The 26,147-nt window shown below is 42.7% G+C and overlaps 2 protein-coding genes across 5 annotated transcripts in view; one reads left to right on the top strand and one right to left on the bottom strand.

Annotated features, from left to right (window-relative positions):
• Positions 1 to 10,291, bottom strand: part of PMS1 (PMS1 homolog 1, mismatch repair system component) — a 131,234-nt gene extending 120,943 nt beyond the window's left edge. The window contains exons 1-2 of one of the 2 annotated variants that reach the window (XM_033946607.1): positions 10,115 to 10,291; positions 8,223 to 8,381 (exon numbers count right to left, since the gene is read on the bottom strand). In XM_033946607.1, the coding sequence (XP_033802498.1) occupies positions 8,223 to 8,354 (132 nt within the window). In that variant the 5' untranslated portion in view covers positions 8,355 to 8,381; positions 10,115 to 10,291. Of the gene's footprint in view, positions 1 to 8,222; positions 8,382 to 9,997 lie in introns of both variants that reach the window. The other variant, XM_033946608.1, reaches the window with a different exon arrangement.
• On the top strand, positions 10,279 to 26,147 carry ORMDL1 (ORMDL sphingolipid biosynthesis regulator 1). 3 transcript variants are annotated; one of them, XM_033946620.1, is made up of 4 exons: positions 10,279 to 10,530; positions 11,663 to 11,859; positions 13,997 to 14,148; positions 24,272 to 26,147. In XM_033946620.1, the coding sequence occupies exons 2-4, from the start codon at positions 11,686 to 11,688 to the stop codon at positions 24,405 to 24,407; spliced, it is 462 nt and encodes a 153-aa protein (XP_033802511.1). In that variant the 5' UTR covers positions 10,279 to 10,530; positions 11,663 to 11,685; the 3' UTR covers positions 24,408 to 26,147. The 3 variants fall into 3 exon arrangements, with proteins under 3 accessions (XP_033802511.1, XP_033802509.1, XP_033802510.1); XM_033946618.1 differs by having other exon boundaries at positions 10,281 to 10,519; XM_033946619.1 differs by lacking the exon at positions 10,279 to 10,530 and adding an exon at positions 10,537 to 10,760.

Below are 26,147 nucleotides of genomic sequence, written 5' to 3'. Positions count from 1 at the left end.
TCTGTGGGCCAGGGCTGAACTAGGGCATCTAGCCCTGCAATTCTCCGCTCAGCTCTTTGACTGTAGAATAGAGAATGACACGGTGAAAAAATTGGTCCCCGTCACCGCCCCGTCCCCGTCTCACCATCCTCTGCACCGCCCCGTCACCGCCATTCCCTTCACCGCCCCGTCACCGCCACTGCCACCCCATTCACCGCCCCGTCACCGCCACTGCAACCCCATTCACCGCCCCGTCACCGTCACCGCTGCATACATAAAAGCCTCAAACGGGTACGATTTTATATACTTTTCTTTATTTACGTATAAAGGAAACATTCTTTAAAACTTTAAAACTTAGTTAAATATTAGTTAATAACTAAACAAAAACAAACACGACATGTACTTTTAATGCTTACAATGTTAGCCTATATGGTAAGTAGACGCGGCCGCTGTACCTAATCGCGGCAAAGATCTCCCTGCCGTGATTAGCATAGTGACCGTGGCTACGGCTGCAAGTCTCCCCTCCCCCCAGCGATCACGGCAGGAGGGCACCCAACCCCTCCTGTAGACCCCCCCAACGGCCCTCCCGACAATCGCAGCAGAAGGGTACCCAACCCCTCCTGCCGGTCCTCCCAATGGCCTCCCCTAAGATCGCCGGCAGGAGGGTACCCAACCCCTCCTGCTGGACCCCCCCCAACGAACCCTCCCACCCCGGAACCCCCTTAGTCTTACTTTCCAAGTTGGACCGGACGGCTCCTCACACGTATGGCCAGCAGGCTTGCCTCCGTCCAAATGAGGCGGGCCCGCCCCTACCCTGCCCAACCCACAGGATCCTAGGGCCTGATTGGTCTAGGCACCTAAAGCCACTCCCGCTATAGGAGGGGCCTTAGGTGCTTGGGCCAATCAGGCCCTAGGATCCTGTGGGTTAGGCAGGGGAGGGGAGGGGCGGGCCCGCCTCATTTGGACGGAGGCAGGCCTGCTGGCCAGACGAGCGAGGAGCTGTCCGGTCCAACTTGGAAAGTAAGACTAAGGGTGGTGTTTCGGGATGGCGGGGTTTGTTGGGGGAGGGTCCGGCAGGAGGGGTTGGGCACCCTCCTATTGGCGATATAAGGGGCCGTTGGGGGGGCCAGCAGGAGGGGTTGGGCACCCTCCTACCAGTGATCATAGGGGGGCTGTTGGGGAGCTGGCAGGAGGGGTTGGATATCCTCCTGCTGCGATCGTCGGGGGGGCTGTTGGGGTAGGCAGGAGGGGATGGGTACCCTCTTGCCGCGATCGTTGGGGAGGGCTGGTTCTGTCGGCATGAAGGGCTGAGCACCTTCCTGCCGGCGATCGTCGGGGGGGGGGGGCGGGTTCTATTGGCAGGAAGGGTTGATCTGACAAATGAGGAGCCAGTATATTGGGGGGCGGAGTCAATGCGGCAACGTGCAAGTTGGATCGAGAGTTGGAGGAGACAGACAACATGGCGGAGACATCAAACACCCGGTCACGAACACGGTGAAACACAGGTAAATAGCGGTTCCTAGAAGGGGGTACATTGGCCTGCGGGGACAAATCTTTTCACCGTTTTTGCGGGTGGTGAAAACTTTTGTCCCCGTGTCTGCGGCGATTTGGCTTTGGAGTCTCCATAACCCGCAGCCAAACCGCAGCCACGCCGCAGCTCCCTGCGGGGATCGCTCCCCGTGTCATTCTCTACTGTAGAAGAGCTGAGCAGGGAATTGGCTGTGGCCATGAAATCCATGTCCGGTTTACCCAAGTCTAACAATGAGGGAAAACGCACTCCGGGACAGAGACTACTAACCGGGATCTAGAGTCTATCTGCTGAGAAAGTCGGCCTGGATGTTCTCTACCCCTGTCACGTGGGCAGTAGAAAGAGCCTGCAAATGAAGTGAGTTTGCTTCCAGAAGGAAAAACTGAAGAGGGAGCTGTCCTACACTACAGAAAAGAAGAAGTTCAAGATCTTAAAGTGATACCCTTCTGCAGTTTAATGGGAAGTGGGAATCAACAGGAGGTGGAGCTAAACTAAGATAGTGGCTGGTTGCTTGTGTTGAGACGCCGCGGGGCTGCCGGTGGAAATTATTCCCTTACCATCTGTTTTTCGATGGTTAAGAGGAAATCCAATCTCCGGGTATTCTCGGAGGAACCTACTGTACATGTTGGCCCAATAGATCTCTTTTTTGAGCATGGTGCTCGAACGCAGGGTCCGGATAATTCCTTAGCTGTGGGAGGCATGCAGCTGAAGCGTCGATCCTCTCCATTGAGGGCACCACCCTATCTCCGGAGGCGTTAGAGGGCAGATTGGAGGAAGAATCAACCCGGCACATTCTCTTGCCTTCCCCAAAGTTCAGAAGTTGACTCTGGAGGGGAGTCAGAGAAGCCTTTGAGTCAGACATCTGTGCACTCAGAGTGAGAAGCAGTAGATCCTGGAAGATTTCCTTAAGCTGAAAGCGATTTCTGCCGAGGTTTCAGGTACTTTGAATCAATCAGTGGGTCTCGGAATAGAATTTGCACCCATGCAAAGACCCAGGGTCTTTAATATGGAAACTTTGTAGGAAGCAATATCTAACCTACAACTCTCCCTGGGAACCCAAATGCAGAATCTTACAGCACGTTTTACAACAGTTGTTTCTGAAAATTTGGGCTTAAAAAACAGAGTATCAACCCTGGAAAATAAGATGGATTGACATGAGACCAGATTAAAAGTTGTTGAACCTCAGGCCTTAACTTGGGTTAAGGACAGTGGAAACCTTCATTTCAAAGTAGAAATGTTGGAGAATGTGACTAAGAGATGTAATCTTCGGATTATAAACTTTCCAAAGTTATCTTTATGTCATAAGAACATAAGCAATGCCTCTGCTGGGTGAGACCTGAGGTCCATAGTGTCCAGCAGTCCGCTCATGCGGCGGCCCAACAGGTCCAGGACCTGTGCAGTAATCCTCTATCTATACCCCTCTATCCCCTTTTCCAGCAGGAAATTGTACAATCCTTTCTTGAATCCCAGTACCGTGCTCTGCCCTATTACGCCCTCTGGAAGCGCATTCCAGGTGTCCACCACACGTTGGGTAAAGAAGAACTTCCTAGCATTCGTTTTGAATCTGTCCCCTTTCAACTTTTCCGAATGTCCTCTTGTTCTTTTATTTTTCGAAAGTTTGAAGAATCTGTCTCTCTCCACTCTCTCTATGCCCCTCATGATCTTGTAAGTCTCTATCATATCCCCTCTAAGTCTCCTCTTCTCCAAGGAAAAGAGTCCTAGTTTCTCCAATCTCTCAGCATATGAAAGGTTTTCCATACCTTTTATCAGACGTGTCGCTTTCCTCTGAATCCTCTCGAGTAACGTGGGTCCTAGTTTATATTCAGGTCAATGCCCCCCTCCCAGAACATTTTTTAAGGCCAGGCTCTGCCCCCGCCTCCCTCCCTGTCCTAGTCTCATACGGTACCTCATCTTGGCGATCTGTGGTGGAGGTGCAGCGGGCAGAAGCGAACTTTCTAAGTTCCTGCCCTGCTGCTAACTGGCTGTTGCAAGTTCCTTTGGCCGAGCGGTACGAGCAGGAGCGTGATTTGGTGCTGCTGCTCGGTACTGAGAGGCATCCTTACTGGCTCCTGCGAATTCTCGCTTCTTCAGGCTCCGCTCGGCAAATGACTTGGATTCACCAGTGATCGGTTGCTAATTCAGCTAAAGGCTCCATTGAGCAGGTTCCCTTTTAAGGGTTCGCTCCTGTTTGGCCAGGGTTTGGATGACCTTCTGGCCAGTGTTCATGTCTATAGCCTGAGGTGCTCCCTGGCTCTAGACTTCGTCCGACCAGAGGTGTGAGATGGCAGGATTTTCATTCCTGCTGGCGCACTTCCCAGTTCACAGGACCCCGGCAGCGGGACAGCGTTTCAGTACTCCCTCCAGTTTTCCTACTCCCGGCCTTCTGCCCCTCCCTAGAGAAAAATATGACGCCAGGTCTCTGGCAGGCCCCCCCCCCCCAGTTTGGGGGGCGGCTTTCGGCCTTCCATCCAGAATGGCAAATGGTAATCTCAGCCCAGCGAGTCCTTGTTGTGCTCAGGGAAGGCAGCTGGAATTCTTCCTGTCCCCTCCTGTGGGAATTCTGGACAGGGCCAGCCAGGTGCGAGCCACAGTGAGCAGGTTGCTGGATCAGGCGGCTATAGAGCCTCTCGCAAAGGGAGACTGGGGCACCGAGAGATACGTGATTTACTTCATCATGCCAATGAAGGACTCTTAAGATTGCAGACCAATTCTGGACCTGAAGGCAGTGAACGCCTTCCTGTGAGTTACACGTTTCTGGCTGGTGCGTTCAGTGGTGGCAGCAGTGGTGCCTGGGGAGTTTTTGGCTTCCTTGGACCTCTCGAAAGCGTACCTCCACATCTCGATTTTTTTGTTTTTTTTCCGGATCATCGGAGGTTCCTGAGGTTTCATGCTCTTGGGAGGCACTTCCAGTTCGCGGCACTGCCCGTTGGATTGGTGTCGGCACCCAAATCATTCACCACAGTCATCTGCACTCGCTAGGTGTGCAGGTCCATCAGTACCTCGATAACTGGCTGATCAGAGCTCCCTCTTTGGTGGAAGGCCCTTGGCAGTTCGCCAAGCGGTGACTGCTGGCCAGTCTCAGCTGGGTGATCTATCTCGAGAAGAGTCTGATCTATGAACCCTTGGATGGGATTTCTATGAGAGACCGCTTTTCTCATTACAGTCGCTTCTGTTCAGGGTCTGTCGGAGCTTCGGGCTATGTCATGCAGAGATCCTTTTCTCCACATCACGGAGTCTGCGGTTGTTTTGAGGACTGTGTCTTCTTTTCTTCTGCACATTGGGTCAGCAGTCTACGTCAACCAGGTAGTTTGTCTACCCACTTTTTTTCTGTCGGGTTCCAAGTCTAAGACCCGTGTTTTATGATCTCTGGAGGTGCGGCATCTCCTTTTGAGATGCCTTGAAGCTACTAACGACTTTTGTCTGTCTGACCATCTGTTTATCCTGGCGGGCCCGCGCACCGGGGTCGGCCTGCTTCCGAGGCTACCTTCTTGTGTTGGATATGTGTGGCATTTCCGTAGCCCATGTGGCAGCAGGGAAGCAGCCTCCCCTTGGGGTGAGGGCTCACTCTACCGGAGGAAGGGCTTCCTCATGGCTGACTCATGTGGTCTCGCCTAAGATTTGTCGGGCGGCCACGTAGTTTTCCCTTCATACATTTTCCAGGTTTTACCGTAGCTATGGGTGATGCAGCCTTTGGCCCTTTTGTTTTGGCGGCGGGCTCACTGGGCCCCCCCCATGAGATTTGGGACCGCTTTAATACGTCCTGCTAGTTCACCCTCCAGAGGGATTGTACAAGAATGAAAGATTAGGCTTCTTACCTCTGCTAATCTTCCTTTTTGTAGATCTCCTCTGGAGGCTGAACTCCCGCCCATCTGTTTTGTCCAATTCGCAGGTCGACTGCCAGTAACTGGTACATTGGCTTTCTCTCTTTGACCAGCCTCACTAAAATTTCCTTGAGTGTCCTTTTATGTAAGCTTATGGGGTTTTAAGGGTCCTGGGGTAGTGCCCCTTCTGCTCTTTAGGCTGTGTCTTCTTTAATGACCTGTTCCTCAGTTTTGCAGGTGTGAAATGTTTCAGTCTCTTATTATCCTAACTTGGTCTTTTTTGGCGGTTGTTGATTATATATTTGGTTATCATGAGCAGCATTGATTTGTAGCGGGGAGTCCCCGCACCCCCCTTTCTTTTTCTTGTGTTTCCTGTTTGTATTAGATACACCTGGCTTTGCTACCTACTGAACTTCAAGGGTGACCTCGCAGAGGGGGTTAGTTTTATTTTTAAGTTCTAGCAGAGGTAAGAAACCTAATCTTTCATTATTTTTCTTGGTAACATATTGTGACATATTTTTTTCTTGAGAACGATTGTTAAACTGGTATTGTATATATTGTATGTATTGTATTAATCCTCCATAGCCCCAGGTACGTTAGATAGATTGTGAGCCCACCGGGACAGAGAGGGAAAATGCTTGAGTACCTGATTGTAAAAACCGCTTAGATAACCTTGATAGGCGGTATATAAAATCCTAATAAACTTGAAACTTGATATATATTTTTTTCTTTTTGATTATGTGTTTGTCAAAAAGTTAAAATGCATAAATAAAGAATTAAAAAAAGGAAGTGGGAATCAACTGCTAAAGTACGGACTCCTGTGCATATGTATTAGAAATTCAGCTTTGTCCCTTTTCTTCAAACTATTTGTGCTGGGCTGTTTTTTTTTGGTTTTTTTTTTGGGGGGGGGTTGGGGGGAGGTTTGTATAGTTTTCTTTGCACTTATTTGGTTCCTTTCTTTCTTTGTTGAGATCCCATTCCATAACAGCTTTGAGATACCTAAAAAGGTGATGCAAATTTATAGAATGACCCTCACAATGGGTAAAGTATACAAAATCATGCAATATACTGAGCGACATCAAGTAAGATGCTCAAAATAATATGGTCCTGGAACTTGCATACATCTGGGAGGCTGTCACTTTTCTTTGCTCTTATCTTCAGCATGTGCTGCTGCCACAAATACAGATAGCAAATCAGACATAACATTTTCCTTGTGCACAACATGCTTTATATGTGTAAAATTATCATTATAAAATTGTAGAAGTGAATACATGGGTATAAACATATTTTACATATTTTACAAATTCTGAATGTGGGTACTCCCAAGGCTAATCTAATCTAATCTAATCCTTAGGTTTGTATACCGCATCATCTCCACGTTCGTAGAGCTCGACGCGGTTTACAGTAGGAGAAATAGGAAGGAACTACAACAGAGGGTTAGAGGTAGAAGTGTGAAGAAAATTTAGAGGACTTGGGATGCCAAGATATAAGAGTTTCCTTGATTCCTAAGTTGGAGGGAGACTTACATTTTTTGAGAAAAGCCAGGTTTTCAGATGTTTGCGGAAAACTTGGAGAGAGCTCAAGTTCCGAAGAGGGGAGGTAAGGTTGTTCCAGAGCTCAGTGATTTTGAAGTGGAGGGTGGTCCCTAGCTTTCCTGTGTGGGAAATGCCTTTTAGCGAGGGGAAGGATAGTTTTAATTTGTGGAAGGATCTGGTGGTATTAGGGTTTGAGGAATTCCAAGAAAGAGGGATAAAGGGAGGGAGGATACCATATAGGATTTTGAAAGTTAAACAGGCGCATTTATAGTGGACCCTGACGATTATCAGAAGCCAGTTGAGCTTGGCCAGGAGCGGGGAGACATGGTCAAATTTACTTTTAGCAAAGATGAGCTTGACCGTGGCATTCTGAATCCGTTGGAGTCTGTGGAGGTTTTTCTTAGTTAGGCTTAAGTAGATAGAGTTGCAATAATCCAATCTGGAGAGGATGATGGATTGGACAAGGAGGGTAAAATGTTTTTGATGGAAGCAGGATCTAACTTTCCTCAGCATGTGAAGGCTGAAAAAGCATTTTTTTACCAAGGATTGGAGGTGGTCATTGAAGGACAATGTGGAATCAATGATGATGCCCAAGACCTTGCTCGAGAACTCAAGCTGCAGAGAGGAGCCAGAGGGTAGTGGGATGGAGGTGGGTAGGTGATCTAGTTTTGGACCGAGCCAAAGAAGTCTTGTTTTGGACTCATTCAATTTCATTTGCACAGTGTGTTTCTTTTTGATTATGTGTTTGTCAAAAAGTTAAAATGCATAAATAAAGAATTAAAAAAAGGAAGTGGGAATCAACTGCTAAAGTACAGACTCCTGTGCATATGTATTAGAAATTCAGCTTTGTCCCTTTTCTTCAAACTATTTGTGCTGGGCTATTTTTTTTGTTGTTTGTTTGTTTGTTTTTTGGAGGGGGGGTTGGGGGGAGGTTTGCATAGTTTTCTTTGCACTTATTTGGTTCCTTTCTTTCTTTGTTGAGATCCATTCATGTTTCATGGAGCTGGGACAGACATGCAGAGTATACATGTGAAATCATATATATGGACGGACTAGATGATGGGCCATACTGATCTTTATCTGTCATCATTTACTATATATGTTTCTATGCACTTGCCTCAGAGCAAATATAAATTTATGTAAGAGCATTAGCATGCTACTGGGGCTGATTCTGGTCACCTAATTTATAAAAGGCAAATGGGCACCTAGATTGCCTTTGTAAAACGTACACATTTTTAATAAGCACTTTTTAATAAAATTCTCCTAACAACCAACTTATACTGAAGCTATCTTGCTGCTATACAGTACATGCTGGCCAGCACATTCTTTTCAGGTCTGCAGTGATTCCAGACAACATACCAGTTTAACATCAATGCTAGTAGCTCTGGCATCAAGAGAGTTCTCCACCAGCTCCTTCACCAAGCTGACAACGGATGTGATGACCTGAGAGCTAGAAAGCAGGCGGATGGTTGCAGCCGACAGCTGCTTCATTGTGTCTTCTGGTAGCAATAAACTGGGCTTAAAATATAAGAAAAAATGGAGTAAGTAAATATAGGATCACAGGATTTCAATTATTCCAAGTGTCACTTTCTTATTTCAAATCTACTTTTTATACTATCAAAAAAACAAACAAAATACCAACATACCATATCATAATTACCAGATGCTAGGATCTACCTTGGGGGTTAGCGCCCAAGAAAAAGATCTGAAACAATACTCTGAAACCTTCCACACAATGTGTGACATCAGCCAAAAAAAGCAAACAATATGCTAGGAATTATTTAAAAAAAGGAAGGTTAAGAAGACTGTTATAACAAATACGAGTACATTAAAACAGCAATTAATTAATAAACGTCAAAACACTTTAAAAAAAATCTATAAAATCAGCATTGATATACCTCCCTAAATAAAACAAACATCTTACGTCACTGTTAGGTAATTTCTCGTCTGCAACCCGCATATACTGATATTCTCCACTACATCCTGTTATCACTTGATTCTCTTAAATATAATTCTCATAATTGAATGTAATTCCTATAATTGAATGTAATTCTTATAATTGAATCCTCTACCACACCATGTAAAGTACATGAATCACGGTTATGCAATTTCCCTAGATAATCTATTAAGTAATATCTCTAGATAATCTGTTATGTAATTTCTCTGAATAATCTTTGTTTTGCAATTCTCTCGGTAATGTCCAGATCTCTTATAATTTGTAATCCGCCTAGAACCGCAAGGCACAGGCGGAATAGAAATCACTAATGTAATGTAATGTAATGTAAAAACGTTTTCATCAGAATCTTGAAACAGTCAACATCAGCAAGCCCTCACAATTGCTCAGATAATTGGTTCCATAACTTTATGCTTAATTTAACTTTTGTTGGCAATAGATTTTACAAATTCACAAATTTGAACTATCGTTAGCAGACAAACTGGGAACATCCCAACATGTCCTAAAAACCTGCCCCCTCTTTTACAAAGGTGCGCTATGCTTATTAACACGCACTAAACGCTAACACATGCATGCTATCCTATGAACGCATTAGCAGTTAATGCACACAATGATTTAGTGTGCACTAAACACACCTTTGCAAAAGAGTAATTGTCATGTTACATCATACTGTATTTGTCAATCTGATTTGCATTGTTATGTCTTACATACATTGTTTCTTTGTTGTGCAACTTTATGTCTCAAATTGTTTATAATATTTTCCAATAAAATGTTCAGGGACAAAGTTAAAAAAAAACCCCAAAAACAAACAAACCCTTAATCTTTCCACTGTTGACAGTGACTTTCTACTACCTAAAGGTCTTCAGGGATCTACAATTAGCTGTAAATATAAGCCTTGTTCTCGTACATCTGATGATTATGGAAAGACTGAAAACCCTGCAATCCTAACAAAACAAAACAAATTCTCATCTAACTAGACAACACCTAACCATATGGAGAAGAAAACTCTTCCCCCGACCCCCGCTGACAGCCTCCCCTTTTGACCAATGCTTCCCAAATCTTTCCTGAGGACCTCACAGCCAGTTACCCACAATGAATATACCATAACATACATCTGCTTGTATATACTGTACATGGTTTTCAGGTGTAATTTTATCTTTATTTTGAATTTAGATCATACCTTTTTCAACAGGAGTGCTCATGCATTCTCATGACAGACACCCTAAAACCCCAAATCAGAGCCCCAACCTTAAACACTTCAGTAGCCCCCATATCTGCTCTAAAATCACACTAATACCTGACTACGAGAAGTAAGCACAGCTCCCCCCCGCTGTCGAGAACAAGCGCCTAATCTCCTGCCACCTGAAAGACAGCCAACGAACGTCCGCAAGAGCCGCACGACGGAAACCCGCCCCCAAGTTCTGGGAGTGGAGAGCGCTTGGGTCAATCACTGACGCTCTATGCGCCTCTGAGCGAACCGGAGCTGCGCGAGACTATGACGCTCCAAGTGGCGCGAGGTCGTGTAGACTTCATAGCCCGAAGACCTCCGCGCGCGCGTAGTACTGTGGACGGGTGTAGCGTCTGGGGTTCTGAGCGCGCGCGTACTCGCGTGAGGAGAGAGACAGTACAGTACTCTTTGTAATTGTGAGCGGGCACGTACGGGTTGGGGGAAAGGGCGAACGGCGGAGTTGTTTCAGTTCCGGTAAGGCTATAGTGAGTAGCTGATGATTGTTTTTCGGTGTTGTGCTGCGCACTTTAGCAGCGCCGTGACTCCCAGCTCTTCTGTATACGCTGTCTTGCTGAGCGGCTGAAAGGGCATCGGCCTGTTCAGTTGCCTCTCGCGCTGGGTGGGGGAGCGAACTGTGCGGTTCAAAACCAAACAACCGCTGAATATGGATCCCCGGCTGCTTGACGACAACACATCCCTATCTGTTACTTAGAGGGTAGTAGGAAGAAAACTTGTTCTCGCACATTTCTCTTTTCTGTGTGCACCTGTTTATTCTCTCACCGTTTAGGTGGCGGCTCCTTAAGCCCTGAGTAGGAACTGTCTTCTTTGTGATTGTACAGTGCTGCGTACAGCAGTAGTAGTAGTAAAGGGAGAGTAGTGTCTTTGTGACTCTATTATGTGGGATAAAGGCTGTTAAATGTTAGGGGGTGATTAGAATGATCCATACCGGTGGGTGGGGATTTTTGGCCCATTGCACGCAGGAAGATCGTAGTTCTGATTTACCAGTTTTCTTTGGTTTTACCCTCTTCTTTCTACGTTTCCATGGATGTAGTGGGTTAAAACCCAGGATTGGTTCAGGTTCTCTCTTGTCATAGAGCTATATTAATTTAAGTTTGAGGACGCTTTAAGTTGTATTGCATTGTAGTTGTGGTAGTGAACATAACTCTGAATATCTGTGAACCTTATGGTACTGTAACACAGTTTTCTTGCATGAACTTTAGTATTCCTGTGCTAACTTCTTCCTAGTTTAGATTTTTATTGCACCCATATTCTAGTCTGCCTGGTCTTAAGGGTTCCATGATTCTCTTTGGTGACTGAACTTCACTGCAAGAAGTTTCTAAACATAAGGCAGTTATGTTCTGCTTTCTATGTGAATTGAAAAGTGCATTATTGGTCATTATTGTCTGTTTAAATTGTAAGCTCCTTGGAGCAGGGACTATCTCCTTCTTGACTTTTTACAGAACTGCATACGTCTGGTAGTGCTATAGAAATAATTAATAGTAGTAATAGTATTAAGTTTGATTTATTAGATTGTAGTATATTTTTATACTTACCTTTACTCTTTTATATATTCATATATTTTCCATAGAACTGATGTATGTCTGCTTTCCTTTTCAGCTTGTCTTTCTTTTAGGATAAAAATGAATGTGGGTGTTGCACACAGTGAAGTAAATCCTAACACCAGGGTAATGAACAGTCGTGGAATGTGGCTGACATATGCCCTTGGTGTTGGAATGCTTCATATTGTTCTGCTCAGCATTCCTTTCTTCAGTGTGCCTGTTGCATGGACCTTAACGAATGTTATTCACAATCTGGTAAGTAGACTCTTCATTAGAGAAGCTTCAATGAGTAGACAGGCCAAATGATGACAAACCCAAATACTGTATGTATAGACATATGTTGCTAAAGTGCTTTAACTCTCAATATTGACTGTTTAAGTGATCATAGATATGAATCAGACATTCTGTGTTTTTGTACTCTTTCTAATTTTCTTTAGTGAGAGTATTTGGGTGTCTGTTTTCTTAGTCTGTATAATTACTCAATGTTACATCCTTTCTTGAAAGAGTATATTTAAAATACCTTTGTTATGTAAGCTCTTTGGGCTGCCTGCTCTGAGTGTAGCACAGTGGTTAAAGCTACAGCCTCAGCATCCTGAGGTTGTGGGTTCAAACCCACGCTGCTCCTTCTGACCCTGGGCAAGTTACTTAATCCCCCTATAGCCCCAGGTACATTAGATAAGATTGTAAGCCCACCAGGTCAGACAGAGAAAAATGCATTTGTATCTAAATAAATTCATATAAAACATTCTGAGCTCCCTTGGGAGAATGATAAGGAAAACTAAATAAATATATGTAAAAAGGGTTTCTCTGCTGATGTTAACTCCCACAGTATCAACAAACATCATATTAGAATCCCTTATAAAGAGCCTATTAATTATCCCATAGCAATGCAGAGCTGTGCATTGCCTACTGTAGGGGCACAATGCCAAAAGCCTGCTGACAGATCTGAGACAACATGGAGCACCTAAGGTCAATAAAGCATCTGCAATTTCCCAATCCACCAACAAACTGACTAGTCCAATAAGTGTTCTCTCTCCTCATATTTAAAAAATGTTCCTGGTGTCTAGCAACACCTCCTCTGTTTAAAATAAAAACCTTTCCCTGGTGACTTAGCACCCATTCGACTGATCCCTGAGTCCCGCTTGATTCCCCCTCCCCCCTCCCCACCTAGTTATACCTCAAAAGAAATAGGATCGATGCTATATTAGAAAATGGTAGTACCTGACCCTTCATGGTGTATCTTGGGATGCACTCTGCAGGGTCACCTACCAAATAAGAGTAGTAGTTTTTTAAAGGTTTGTTTGTTCTTTTTTTAGGAGAAGTGCTGTGGCTACTCTGATAAGAGCTCCCAGCCTAATTTTATGGTTGGTTATGGAGGGTAGTTGTACACTTTCAGTTCATTTATATGGGGATTGCTCTTGATTTGCTACTTAACTGAGCAGCCTGATCCAGCATGTTTCCTTAACAGAAGTACACTGTAATAATAATATTAAGAAAATTTAATTTCAGCAGCAGCACAGGTTTGATTGAAATTTATTTATTTTTAAAATTTATGCACCGCCTAGAACCAAGGCAGTTTCCATATATACATAACATAAAACAGACCTTTTAAAATTTTACCATACATAACACACTTCTTCCCTTAAAATAAGTCTATCTACCATCCAAATATTTTACATAAATGCTGTTACAAATAGTTGAATTTTCAATAATTTCTTGAAATTACTCCACTCTGCACATAAACTTATACTTCTAAAGAGCTGTGCTATATATTCTCTGGCAGCAATACTTTTAATGAAGTTATTTTCTTTTAAAATGAATCTTCATGCATTGTGGGCCCTTTTTACAAAGCAGCGGTAGTGATTCTCCAGTGGCAAATGCATCAAAGTCCATAGGAATTGAATGGGCTGTGGTGCATTTGCCATTGGAGAATTGCTACCGCTGCTTTGTAAAATGTGCTCTGTATGAGAAGACTTGTTCTGGAGAGACTCTGGATTTAAATTATGCAAGAACCTGGAAGAAAGCCTTTAAATTACTAGAAATACCTTATCTAGTAAATGCTTGTCTTAAAATTGCCAAACTGTATACTCTTAACTTTCAAATGCAGGATTATACAAGTATTCTGCTTGTAAATTTTTTGATCTGTTGAAACCTGTTTTTTAATACAAGTAAAAATAAGCATTAAGAAATAAACTGAAAATCTGGGTAGATAATTGACATGAATCTGAATGGGAAGTAGTAGAAATACTCATTTATATATTGAACTTTATTTTTAAATAAAGGTCCTTTCTATAACCATCTAAATTTGCTCTACATCTAATGTGCTTTTTTTTTTTTGCTTTTTTAAATACATACTTGCCTGGCTAAAGATAAAGAAGTGCTTGTTTTGCAGGGAATGTATGTATTTTTGCATGCAGTGAAAGGAACTCCTTTCGAGACTCCAGATCAGGGTAAAGCCAGACTGCTGACACACTGGGAGCAGCTAGACTATGGAGTCCAGTTCACCTCATCAAGAAAATTTTTCACTATCTCCCCAATAATTCTGTAAGTCGTGGAAATATCAACACATTAAATTTTGTGTACAGTTACAAGGTCTCACAAAATATGGAACAGTGAAGTTTAAATAAAACAGTACCATACATCAATTAACTTCACCAAAATAGTGTTCAAAACCACCTTAATTGTGATGTGTATCACAGGAGGAAAATCCTCATAAGCTCAAAACTGCACAATTATTGAACAGGAATGAGAGATGGCTGGGGGGGAAGAACAGGAGTGAGAGATGTTGGCTGAGGGGAGAGATTATAACAGTAATAGCACCATATGCTCTTAGGTCACAGAATATTCCATAAACACGGGACCCTACATGGGTCATGTTTCGGCAGTATTTTGCCTTCCTCAGGGTTCTAATGGTGACAAGAAAATAAATACAAAAAAATATAGTGAATGGTTGGAATAATTTGCGCAATAAATATAAGGAGTGAAAAAAAATGATGGATAATGAAACAAAAAGCTAAAAACAATTGGAATAAATGGATGAATTCATGAATGAATGGATGAATGAACAAATGACAAAATAAAAAATGAAATAAAATGAGTGATGTGCGTATCTGTGTGACTTAAAATGTATGACTACACAAGAGAAAAATCTCCCCACTCCCCAAAGAAACAAAAGGGTAAGGGGGAGAAATAGCCCGAACAATGTGCAACCACAACTCAAGATCTTAATAATATTATGGGAGTGGAAGGGAGCCCTCAGTTACACAGCCTGCAATGGAAACACAGCCTAATGCACCAGCTGTCACAAGTGTACACCCACATGGGTGTTATCTGTGAAACATCCCTGGGCAACCTTCGTGTAAATTTTTGTGATAAACCAATACACACAAAGTGGTGTTAAAGCGAAAAAGAAAATAAATAATGCACACACAAAGAACTTATTTTTGTTGTTGAGGCTATCTCTACCCCTCATCCAGGGGGACAAAAGGCAGCATCCAGAATCAGTGATGCGAGCAAAAAATCTAAGTGTCTACTGGAAGTACTTAGTTTCTCCGTAGAAGAGTGTGCCAGACAGAAAAGAAGTTAGTCCAATGGGGCTCCGTTTCGGGGGAAAGAAACCCCCTTCCTCAGGAACCAGCTGCTGTTTATTTGAACGACGCTCTCAATCACCAGCCACAAGTGAACAAGCAAAGTTGAAAATGGTGCTTAAAATGTATGGACAGCATGAATCCATGAGCATGAGTGTTTAAATGTGCACAATGTTTGAATGGGTTTGTTAAAATGAAATGATGTGGGCAAAACTGAAAGGAGTTATTGTAAGGGCGACAAATCTTTTTGTGAGGCAAGTAAGTAAAAGTAAGAGGAAAAGAAGGCTGCTTTGGTTCTCAAAAGTAGTAGCTGAGAAGGTAAGGAATAATAGGTTAGCTTTCATAAACTAAAAAAGATCGCAGAAAGAGGAAGACTGGCAAAAATATCTGGAAAAGTTAAGAGAGGCTTGTCGAGTATTCAGGAAAGCAAAGATATAAATGGAGGATAAAATAGCTGGCTGATAAAACGGGGAGACAAGACATTTTTTAGATATATAAGTGATAGGAAGAAGTGCAAAAGTAGCATTGTGAGATTCAAGTGAAGGGGAGGAATATGTAGAAGCTGATAAAGAAAAGGCTGAATTACTTAACAATATTTCTGTTCTATGTTCACTGCTGAAGATCCGGGACCGGAGAAGACAAATGCGAATAGGGATGGTGGAGTGGTACACCCGGATCAATTTTCAAAGGGTTGTGTTCGCGAGGAGCTAGCTAAATTAAAGGTAGACAAAGTGATGGGACCAGACAGTGTACATCCGAGGGTGCTGAAGGAACTTAGGGAAGTTCTGGTGGCTCAGCTGACTGACCTTTTCAATGCTTCTCTAGTGTCGGGAGTGGTACCAGAGGACTGGAAAAGGGCAAATGTGGTCCTTCTACACAAAAGTGGAAGTAAGGAAGAAGTAGGGAATTACAGGCCAGTAAATCTGACTTCTGTGGTAAGCAAATTAATGGAATCACCTTTAAAACAGAAAATGGTGAAGTTTCTGGAATCCGGTGGATTACAGGACCAGAGGCAACATGGATTCACTAGAGGTAGGTCTTGTTTGATAAATCTGATCAATTTCTTTGATTGGGTGACCAGAGAATTGGGTAGAGGGAGTGCACTAGATGTGGTATATTTAGATTTTAGCAAAGTCTTTGAAAGTGTTCCACATGTCTATTAAATAAACTGAGTTCTCTTGGGATGGGCCCCAAAGTGACAGGCTGGGTCAGGAACTGGTTAAGTGGAAGACGACAGAATGTAGTGGTCAGTGGAAATCATTCAGAGGAAAGGGATGTTACCAGTGATGTGCCTCAAGGTTCTGTTCTTGGGCCTGTTCTTTTTAACATTTTTATAAGCAATATTGCTGAAGGCTTATTGGGTAAGATTAGCCTCTTTGCAGATGATACCAAAATCTGCAATCGAGTAGACACCTTGTATAGTGTGAATAACATGAGAAAGACCTAGGGAAGCTTGAAGAATGGTCTGAAATTTGGCAGCTGAAATGTAAGGTCATGCATTTGGGCTGCAAAAACCTGAAGGAATGGTACTGTTTAGGGAGTGAAGAACTTATGTGCATGACAGAAGAGCGGGACTTGGGTGTGATTGTATGTGATGATCTTGAGGTGGCCAAACAGCGAAAGCTAGAACGATGCAAAGGTACCAAAAGGCAAGCAAAATGGTTTACATAATGGTACAAAAATAGGATAAAACAAAAGTAGCATATTTTTGTGACCACACATATGTTTATTCCAAGATTATACAGTCATGTGAAAAAATTAGGACACCAAGAAATATTCATTTCTTTCTTAAGAAATGTTCGCATATTGATGTCATATCTTTTTTTATTTATCTCTGGAAAAGAAAGTGATGTAATTGCAGGTAAACAACAAATATTTTCCTTTATTATCTCATGAAACAAAAGATATTCACAAAAATGTGTATTCTAACTGAGGAATAAATTAGAACACCCCCACCTATCCTCCCACTTAAAGTGGCTCAAATCATACATGGGTGTATCACATCAGGTGCACATGATTAGAACATTGTTACTCAGCATTTTGAAGGAGGTTTGCCCTACTTAAACCTCAGATAGTTTGGTGTGCTCGTGACTGCTGCGTGAGAGTGAACACCATGGTGATATCAAAAGAGCTGTCTGAGGCTTTCAGAGAGAAAATTGTAGTAGCTTATAAGTCTGGTAAGGGATTTAAAAAGATCTCAAAAGAATTTGACATTAGCCATTCCACTGTCTGGAAAATAGTATACAAGTGGAGGATTTTCCAAACAAATGCCAACATGCCCAGGACTGGCCATCCAAGCAAGTTGACCCCCCAGAGCAGACCACACGATACTAAAAGGGACCTACAGCAAGCTCTTGCTACTATTGATGTAAAAGTGCATACCTCTACAATAAGAAAGAGACTGCACAAATTTGACTTGCATGGGAGGTGTACAAGGAGGAAACCTTTTTTTCTTAAGAGAAACATAAAAGCCAGACTGAGGTTTGCCAGAGAGAATGTAGACAAACACCAGGACTTGTAGAATAGTGTTCTATGGACAGATGAGTTTAAAATTGAATTATTTGGACACCAGAAAAGAGGATATGTTTGGCGTACACCAAATACAGATTTCCAGGAAAAGAACCTTGTACCAACTGTGAAGCATGGAGGTAGAAGTGTCATGGTTCGGAATGATTTGCTGTAGCAGGACCTGGCCAGCTCACCATGAATTCTACCATGTGTCAAAGGGTGCTTGAGGAACATGCGAGACCATCTGCAAGAAAATTAAAGCTGAAGTGGAACTGGACCCTGCAACAGAACAATGACCCAAAACATACCAGTAAATCCACCAAGGATTGGCTGAAAACTAAAAAATGGAGAGCCCTGGAGTGGCCGAATCAAAGCCCTGATCTTAATCCCATTGATATGCTGTGGAGTGATTTGAAACAGGCTGTACATGCAAGAAACCCCTCAAATATCTCACAGCCGAAATAATTTTGCATTGAGTAGTGGGCCAAAGTTTCTTCAGACCAATGTCAAAGACTGTTAGATGGCTACAAGAATCGTCTCACTGCAGTTATTTCAGCCAAAGGGGTAACACTAGCTGTTAAGGTATCCTAATTTATTCCTCAGTTAGAATACTTTTGTTTGTGGATATCTTTTGTTTCATGAGTAAATCAAGGAAAATTTTATTGTTTAGCTGCAACTACATCACTTTCTTTTCCAGAAGTAAATAAATAAAAAAAAGATTTGGCATCGATATGTGAACATTTCTTAAGAAAGAACTGAATATTTCATGGAGTGTCCTAATTTTTTCACATGATTGTATATCTTTCTTGAGATAAGGAGACCAGCTTGAACACAATATTTTAGGTGAGGTCGCATTATGGAGCAGTATAGAGGCATTATAACATTCTTAGTCTTGTTAACCAACCCCTTTTTAATTCCTAGCATCTTGTTTGCTTTTTTGGCAGCTGGCACTCATTGAGCGGAAGGCTTCATCATATTGTCTACAGTGACACCCAGATCTTTTTCTTGGGCACTAACTACCAAGGTGGATCCTAGCATTTGTTAACTATGATTTGGGTTATTCTTCTCAATGTGCATCACTTTGCATTTGTCCACATTAATTTGATCTGCCACTTGGGTGCCCAGTCTTCCAATTTCTTAAGGTCTGCCTGCAATTTTTCACAATCTGCATGCGTTTTAACAACTTTGTCATCTGCAAATTTAATCACCTCACTTGTCATTCCTATTTCCAGATCATTTATAAATAAGTTAAATAGCTTCGGTCCCAGTACAGATCCCTGTGGCACTCCATTGTATACTCTCCTCCATTGAGAAAAATTATCATTTACCATATATACTCAGTCGAGACCCCCATTGTTCCCCCCCAAAAAGAGGAAAAATGGTTGACTCGAATATAAGACAGGGGCTTAATATTCAAATGCCATGCCCTGCCAAGATCTGAAGCAAGTGTCCCCTCCCTCATGCCCTCTCCTGCCAGGCTCTGCACCCAGCCCCCCTCACTCCTTGACATGCTCTGTACCCAGCCCCCCTCACTCCATGCCAGGTTTTGCACCCTGTCTCACCTTCCTACCCTGTACCCCTTCTGGTGGTCGAATGGTAGGCTAGGACGGGAAGGATGCCTCCTGTCCCGGCTGACTAACTTTAAAAAAAAAACCCACCCCTACATGCTTACCTTTTGCATCGTTTTTAATCCCTGGTGGTCCAGCAGTGTACGGGGCAGAAGTGATCTTTCTGTGCCCTGCCCTGTGCTGAGCCTCTCTGTCCCTGGTTCCCATGCGGTGCACCCAACAGGGCTGAGCAGGAAGCACGAAAAGCTCAGCCTTGTCAGGTGTGCTGCTGGGCTCGAAATGGGAACTGGGGATTGAGAGGCTTAGCACAGGGCAGGGCATGGAAAGATCGCTCCTGCCCCGAACACTGTTGGACCATCAGGGATTAAAAATGACACTTTTTAGCAGGTTAGTCCCCTTGCCGACACATTTCGCATGACTTTATCAAGGACGGGGGAACTGCCAAAAAGAAAACAACAAACATATAATTTATGCATCATCATCTCATTCCAATAAGCATTATTTGCATCTTTATAGTAGACCCCAAACCAATATATTTATCACAAGGTATCTTACCTTAAGTTTCTTTGCCTATTTTATTCTGCTGCTGACGATGAAAGATGGCTGCAGCGTTCTTTCAAAGCCCTAAAGTAGATACTCCCATTATGACGTTGCCGGAGCGCCAGGCTCCCAGCTACTACGTACATAATTAAAGGGAAACATTTTCTTTCCCAAATACCCAGGAGAGATTATATGTCAACTTGAGCCATTCAGTCAGATGTTTCATTCAGACCATTTGGGGACATCGTTTGAAGCTCAAACATCCACCTCAATTCTCTAAGGTTTAACATGCGTTCTATATTACCTCCCTCCCACCCTACAGTAATGACATCTAGAACTCTCCATTTTAAATTAGGTAATTTATGTCCACATAATTTCCAATGACGGACCAAAAGTGAAACTTCATTTTGAGTGTGAACTCTAGATTTATGTTCTGTTAACCTAATTTTTATCGCTTGGGTCGTTCGTCCCACATACAGTTTAGGACAGGGGCATTGGATCAAATATATAACATGATCAGAATTACAGTTTGCTTGATGTCTGGCAAAGTATAATTTACCAGTGCTCAGATGGATCCAAAACTCATCTGCCAGGATGAAAGGACACCATTGACACTGGCCATATGGCAGGTGACAGCCCTGAATGTGTGGTGTTACTTCTCTCAAAATACTATGGTTCATATTTTTACCTATATATGAACAAATCGGGCTATTGCCTATTGTTGGATTGGCAAGTTTAGCTATATGCCAATGCTTTTAGAACAGTGGTCTCAAACTCAAACCTTTCGCAGGGCCACATTTTAGATTTGTAGGTGCTTGGAGGGCCTCAGAAAAAAATAGTTAATGTCTTATTAAATAAATGACAATTTTGCATGAGTAAAACCTTTTTATAGTTTATAAATCTTTCCTTTTAAATAATATTGTAATCTATTGCTAAAGAAACATGATCAAGAAACTGTTTTATTTTACTTTTGCGATTATGATAAACATACCGAGGGCCTCAAAAATAGTACTTGGCGGGCCGCATGTGGCCCCGGGCTACAAGTTACTGCTTTAGAACAATTTGAGTTATTCTGTGAGCGTGGGTGGAGTATTGTTCGATAAAGGTTACAGTTTCCATAGTTCTGTTCTCATGGTCATACTGTACAGTAACAGATCTCTCTCTCTGCATATTTGGCCTTCATATAAGCTTTCTGCACAACTTCACGAGAATATCCTCGCTGATAAAATCGTCTTTTCATATCCTTAGCCTGGACACGAAATTCATCCAAGGAATAGCAAATCCTTCTCAAACGAAGGAATTGACTGATGGATAAACTCCTTTTAAGTCCACTAGGATGGAAACTGTGGTAACATAAAAAACTATTTCTATCCGTTACTTTTCGGTAGATGGTAGTAAGTAGTTTCCCATGATGTTTCATCATTTTTATATCAAGGAACACAATGTCTTGATGTTGAATAGATGCAGTGTACGTTATATTCGTATCAATTTGATTCAACCACTCCACAAATTTGTGTAGTTCCTCCAAAGTGGAGGACCAAATGCAGAAAATGTCATCTAGAAATCTTTTCCAGATGACCACATGCTGGAACATCTCTGCTCTGTATATATGAGCTTCTTCAAGGGCTGCCATGAACAGTGTAGCTAAAGAAGGAGCTAGCGAAGCCCCCATGGACTTGTAGATACAATGTGATAAGCCAATGGCCATAGCCAGAAGGATGCTATACTAAATAGAGAGGAATCACCAGCAGAAAAAGAGAAGTGTTGATGCCCCTATACAAGTCATTGGTGAGGCCCCATTTGGAATATTGTGTTCAGTTCTTGAGGCCGTACCTTGCTGAGGATTTAAGAAGACTTGAACTGGTCCAGGGGAAGGCTAAGAAAATGATATCAGGATTGTACAAGATGCATGAGAATACCTGAATACATATACCCTGGATGAAAGAAGGGATAGAGGAGATATGATACAGATGTTTAAATACTTGAAGGGTATTAATCTACAAACAAATTTATTTCAGAGATAAAGTTGAAAACTAGAGGACATTATATGAGGTTGCAGGGTGGTAGACTTAGGAGTAACATCAGGAGATACTTCTTCACTGAGAGGGGTGGTGGATGCCTGGAATGCCTTCCCTATAGAGGTGGTGGAGGTAAAAACAGTGACAGTTCAAAAACACAAATGATCCCTAAATAGAGAGAGAATAGTATCGACACAAAACTTGACAGATCAAAAATTAGAACTTCATTTATGATGCACAGGAATAGTGCTTAAATGGAAGCCTAACAGCAGGGAAGTGAAGACGATGCCAGACAGACTTCTGTGGTCTGTGTCCAGTGTGTGGCATGACAGATTGGGGGAGCATCCTGGAGTTAGCTTTGATGGCGACTCCAGCAGTGGGGTGGTATAGCCAATGCCGGACAGTCTTCTATGATCTCTGTCCCCTATGTGGCAAAAAAGGATCAAGAGCAATTATATGTATTTTATACCACATTCAAATCACCTGAGTACAAGTCTTACCTATCTTGGGGGGGGGGGGGGGGGGAAGGAGAAGACATACTGGAATTTTGCAAGTAAAACAAATATGAGGGGTGCTGAAAAGTTCTCAGCCCATCCAAGAAGAGAGTGACATTAATATGCTTCAATCAATGATCTAAAACAATGTCAAAAATTAGAATTTTGTTTCTGCAAATTGGCACTTACCGTATTTTTCGCTCCATAAGATGCACTTTTTCCACCCAAAAAAGTGGGTGGAAAAAAGGGTGTGTCCTATGGAGTGAATACACCAACCTCCCCCCCCCTTGATTACCTTATTTTAATTTTGGTGCCCTCCCTTGCTGGACACGGCTGCCTCTCTAGCAGCAGAGCAGCGCACAAGGCTGCCTGCCTGGTTGGCTGATGTGGCTGCCTCCTCTTCCCGTCTGTAGCAGCAGAGCAGCGCACAAGGCTGCCTGCCTAGTTCCACGCCGCTTCCGATTTTGCTGGACCAGGCAGGCAGCCTTGTGCGTCTCTCTGCTGCTGGAGACAGCAAGTCCTGCTTCCCACACACTCCTCGCGGGCCAGCGCAAGCAACAGCCATCAGAACCGGCATCCGCTGGGAGTCGGCATGGCGACGCGGCCTTGACGAGAGCGAGCGGCTACGTTAACAGCAGCGGCGGCGGCTGGTTCTGGCCTCCCACTCGCCTCCCTCCCTTCTCCCAAGGCAGTGCTGGGCGGCACATCCGGGCCTCAGCTGCCTCCACCGCTGCTCCTCTGACTCCCTTCACGTTCGGGTGGGACATGGAGGAACGGGCCCGTCAAGCTGTGCTGGAGGAACTATAGGGTACGGGGGAGAGCTCGGAGGGGGTACAGGGGGGGGGGCCCTGTCTGCCTGCCTCGGGGTGGGGGTGAGGAGTACAGGAGGAAGGAAATGAAGCTTAACATGGGATGGGAAAGAAACAGAGCAAAGAAATGCTGAAGGATGAGGGAGCATAGGGACAGGGACATGGAATAATGCTGGAAAGGGGAGGAATAAAGATACAGAGATGTGATACTTAATGGAAGGCAAGGAAATGGTAAACAAGGATAGTGAAGAAGAGAAGAAAGATTATACACTTTTGGGGGGCCCTGCCTGCCTGCTTGCTTGCATCAGGGTGGGGGGCCCTGCCTGCCTGCCCTGTCCCTGCCTACCACTAGACCATCTGAAGGGGGACAGGGTACAGAGCTTGGCAGGGAGGGGGGACAGGGAACGTCTTATGGAGCGAAAAATACAGGTAACAAGATAACACTTTTCTGCTTCAGTGACAAAACAATGCTCTGAATTTAGGAAGTTGGTTGATTGGACAGAACTTTTCAGTACCCTTCGTAATTACTGGTTTGTTACCTCAAGAATTAATGTGCCATAATTTACTATGTTACTTTGGTTGTACCACAAAAAGGCAGTATTTCAAAATAGTCTTACACATTTCCCCATGAAGTTGAATTCTATCAGCTATTATACTAGATTGATCTGTAACAGCAATAGGCAGGAAGATGTGCACATGTGCAATGATTCACTTCCAAAGCTTCTAGAATAGTTGCTGGAGATTTTTCTTATGCAAACTGTCAGATGATGAGGCTCAAGAATGAGAATATTCATCCTTCTCTCCTAAGAGAACGATTGCTACAGATAAGTAGCTTTGGTTTTCATTCTAAATAGAGTTTCTGATTCAATAACAGGTAAGGATGGTATACCTCAAATCACAGCATGTCAGTGACAGAAGTAGATTAATGACTAAGAGTTGGGAAAGTAAGATTCAACTTCTAATTGCTAGTCCAGCTTCTCTACAGTGGGATTTAAAAGAAAGGAGTTAATAAAGCTATGATATTTGGAATTGAATTTACTTCTTTTCCCCAAAAATCCATATACCCTCTTATTTGTGTTTTTTCTTTTCCCCAAAAATCTATATACCCTCTTATTTGTGTTTTTGTTCCTTGACTCTTAACAGGTATTTCCTGGCTAGTTTCTATACGAAGTATGATCCAACACACTGCTTCATCAATACACCTTCTCTTCTGAGTGTGCTCATCCCAAAATTACCACAGTTGCATGGTGTCCGCATCTTTGGAATCAATAAATATTAAAGAAGTGTGCTGAAAACAGAAGTATTTTGACTAAGAGGGTACTTGGTTCTCTCTCTTTCTATATTGAAGAAATGGTAGTTTGCTGTGCCATTTACCTGTTAGTGCACTAAGAGAACTGTTTACAGCAGACATCAAACTACGTTATTTGTATGTCATTGGAAAACTTACAGACTTTTATAAGAAGATAATGCCAGGTGTTTAATAAGTGGCAGATCTTTGAAGAGGTTTTACCTCATGAGCTGGGCAGGCCCAGTTCTGACACTAGAGTAATGTATGTGACTTGAGCAAGTATGTGTGGCTCAGTCAAAATGTACAGGCACATCACCAACAGCAGAAGACTTATGATGAAAGCATAGAAATGTTGGATGTTGAGTGGAATAGACTCAATGGCTAGTATGGCCTTGTGCAGTCTGTGTTCTTTACTTTGTTTTTGGTATTTTTAAATATATATGTGGTGTTTTCCTTTGCTGAATGAGGCTTCCTCCAGACAACAGTTAAGTCAGTTTTATGTCCTATTGATATTCCTAGGAGCACCTATGCTCTTTGACAATACAGTTTCATAGACAAATGCAGCATAAGTTTGTGTTGTGAAGTGTTTTCTACAATGTTTTCAAACATACTAATGAATTTTGCATAAAGCAGTTGAGCCCTTTCCTCTCCCCCCAAAATGAGTTTGTTTAATCCCTTGTGAAAAATTTTGGCTGCATCAGGGAAGGTTGGTAGTGCATTATCTTGCAGGCCTGTATGCTGCTACTTTTAGCTGCATAAATTTAGTGTCCAGGAGTACTCTTGACTGTGTACCCTGTAGATTCACTCCCCTATGTTGGTGGTATTAATTCCCAGTCTTCAAGGTCAGTTTATGAAGATATACGTAATGAATATGTATGAGAAGGGTTTGTATACAATGAAGGTAGAAGGCATGCAAAGCTTTCATGTATATTCATTAATGGTATCCTGATTATCTGTTCTGTTGGTGGACCTGAATACAAAGCCCCTGCATGATTGCCAGCAACAGGCAAAATCTTTTTGTGATGCATTGCAACTGAGAGCTATATCTGTATTTTTCCAAATAACCTTAAACTGTGTTGTGTTAAATGACAGGTTATTTGCTATTGCATCCTCTTGCTCTATCTTTAACCCCATAGGCTAAAGTAGAAGCAGGATGGGTGTCTTCCACTGGAGAAGTCTGAACATAGCAGTAATTTGTATTTCAGGATGCATCTTTCTTTATTATAGGCAGGCAGATGTGGAATGTATAACTTGTAAATATCTTTATGTTAATAAAGTAACAACAGTTTAGCATAGAGTGTTGCTGAATACATAAAATTTGTTTTTGCTACATGGTCTGTTGTAGCATTACAAATAAAACTATCATTTTGCATTAAAGATAAATCACAGGAGGCTGGGAAGCAGTTCTTCTTTAACATTGACATCACACTTTGAATGCCTGATCATTATTTCAAATAGTGAATGTTGGGGTTTTTTTTTCTTCAAACACTAGTATATGCGTTCAAATCATTGGTTTTATTTAGTACATAGTCTGAAATGATTGTATCTGGTAAAGCAGTATTGTTGATTCAAATAATATGTAAATTTAATTTGCATAGGTTTTGGTCACATGGCAACATTATACTTTCTAGTGAAATGCCATTGTGAATAGTACACCATCGTTTTTCTGTGTAAGTTGAAAATATATTTTCCAGTGTCATTTAGTTTATAGAATAAAATTGTCCCAAATTA

The sequence above is a fragment of the Geotrypetes seraphini genome, chromosome 5 (genome assembly GCF_902459505.1).
Source record: "Geotrypetes seraphini chromosome 5, aGeoSer1.1, whole genome shotgun sequence".
In the NCBI taxonomy this organism is placed as follows: Eukaryota; Metazoa; Chordata; class Amphibia; order Gymnophiona; family Dermophiidae; genus Geotrypetes; species Geotrypetes seraphini.
This window is presented reverse-complemented; position numbering and strand designations above follow the sequence as displayed.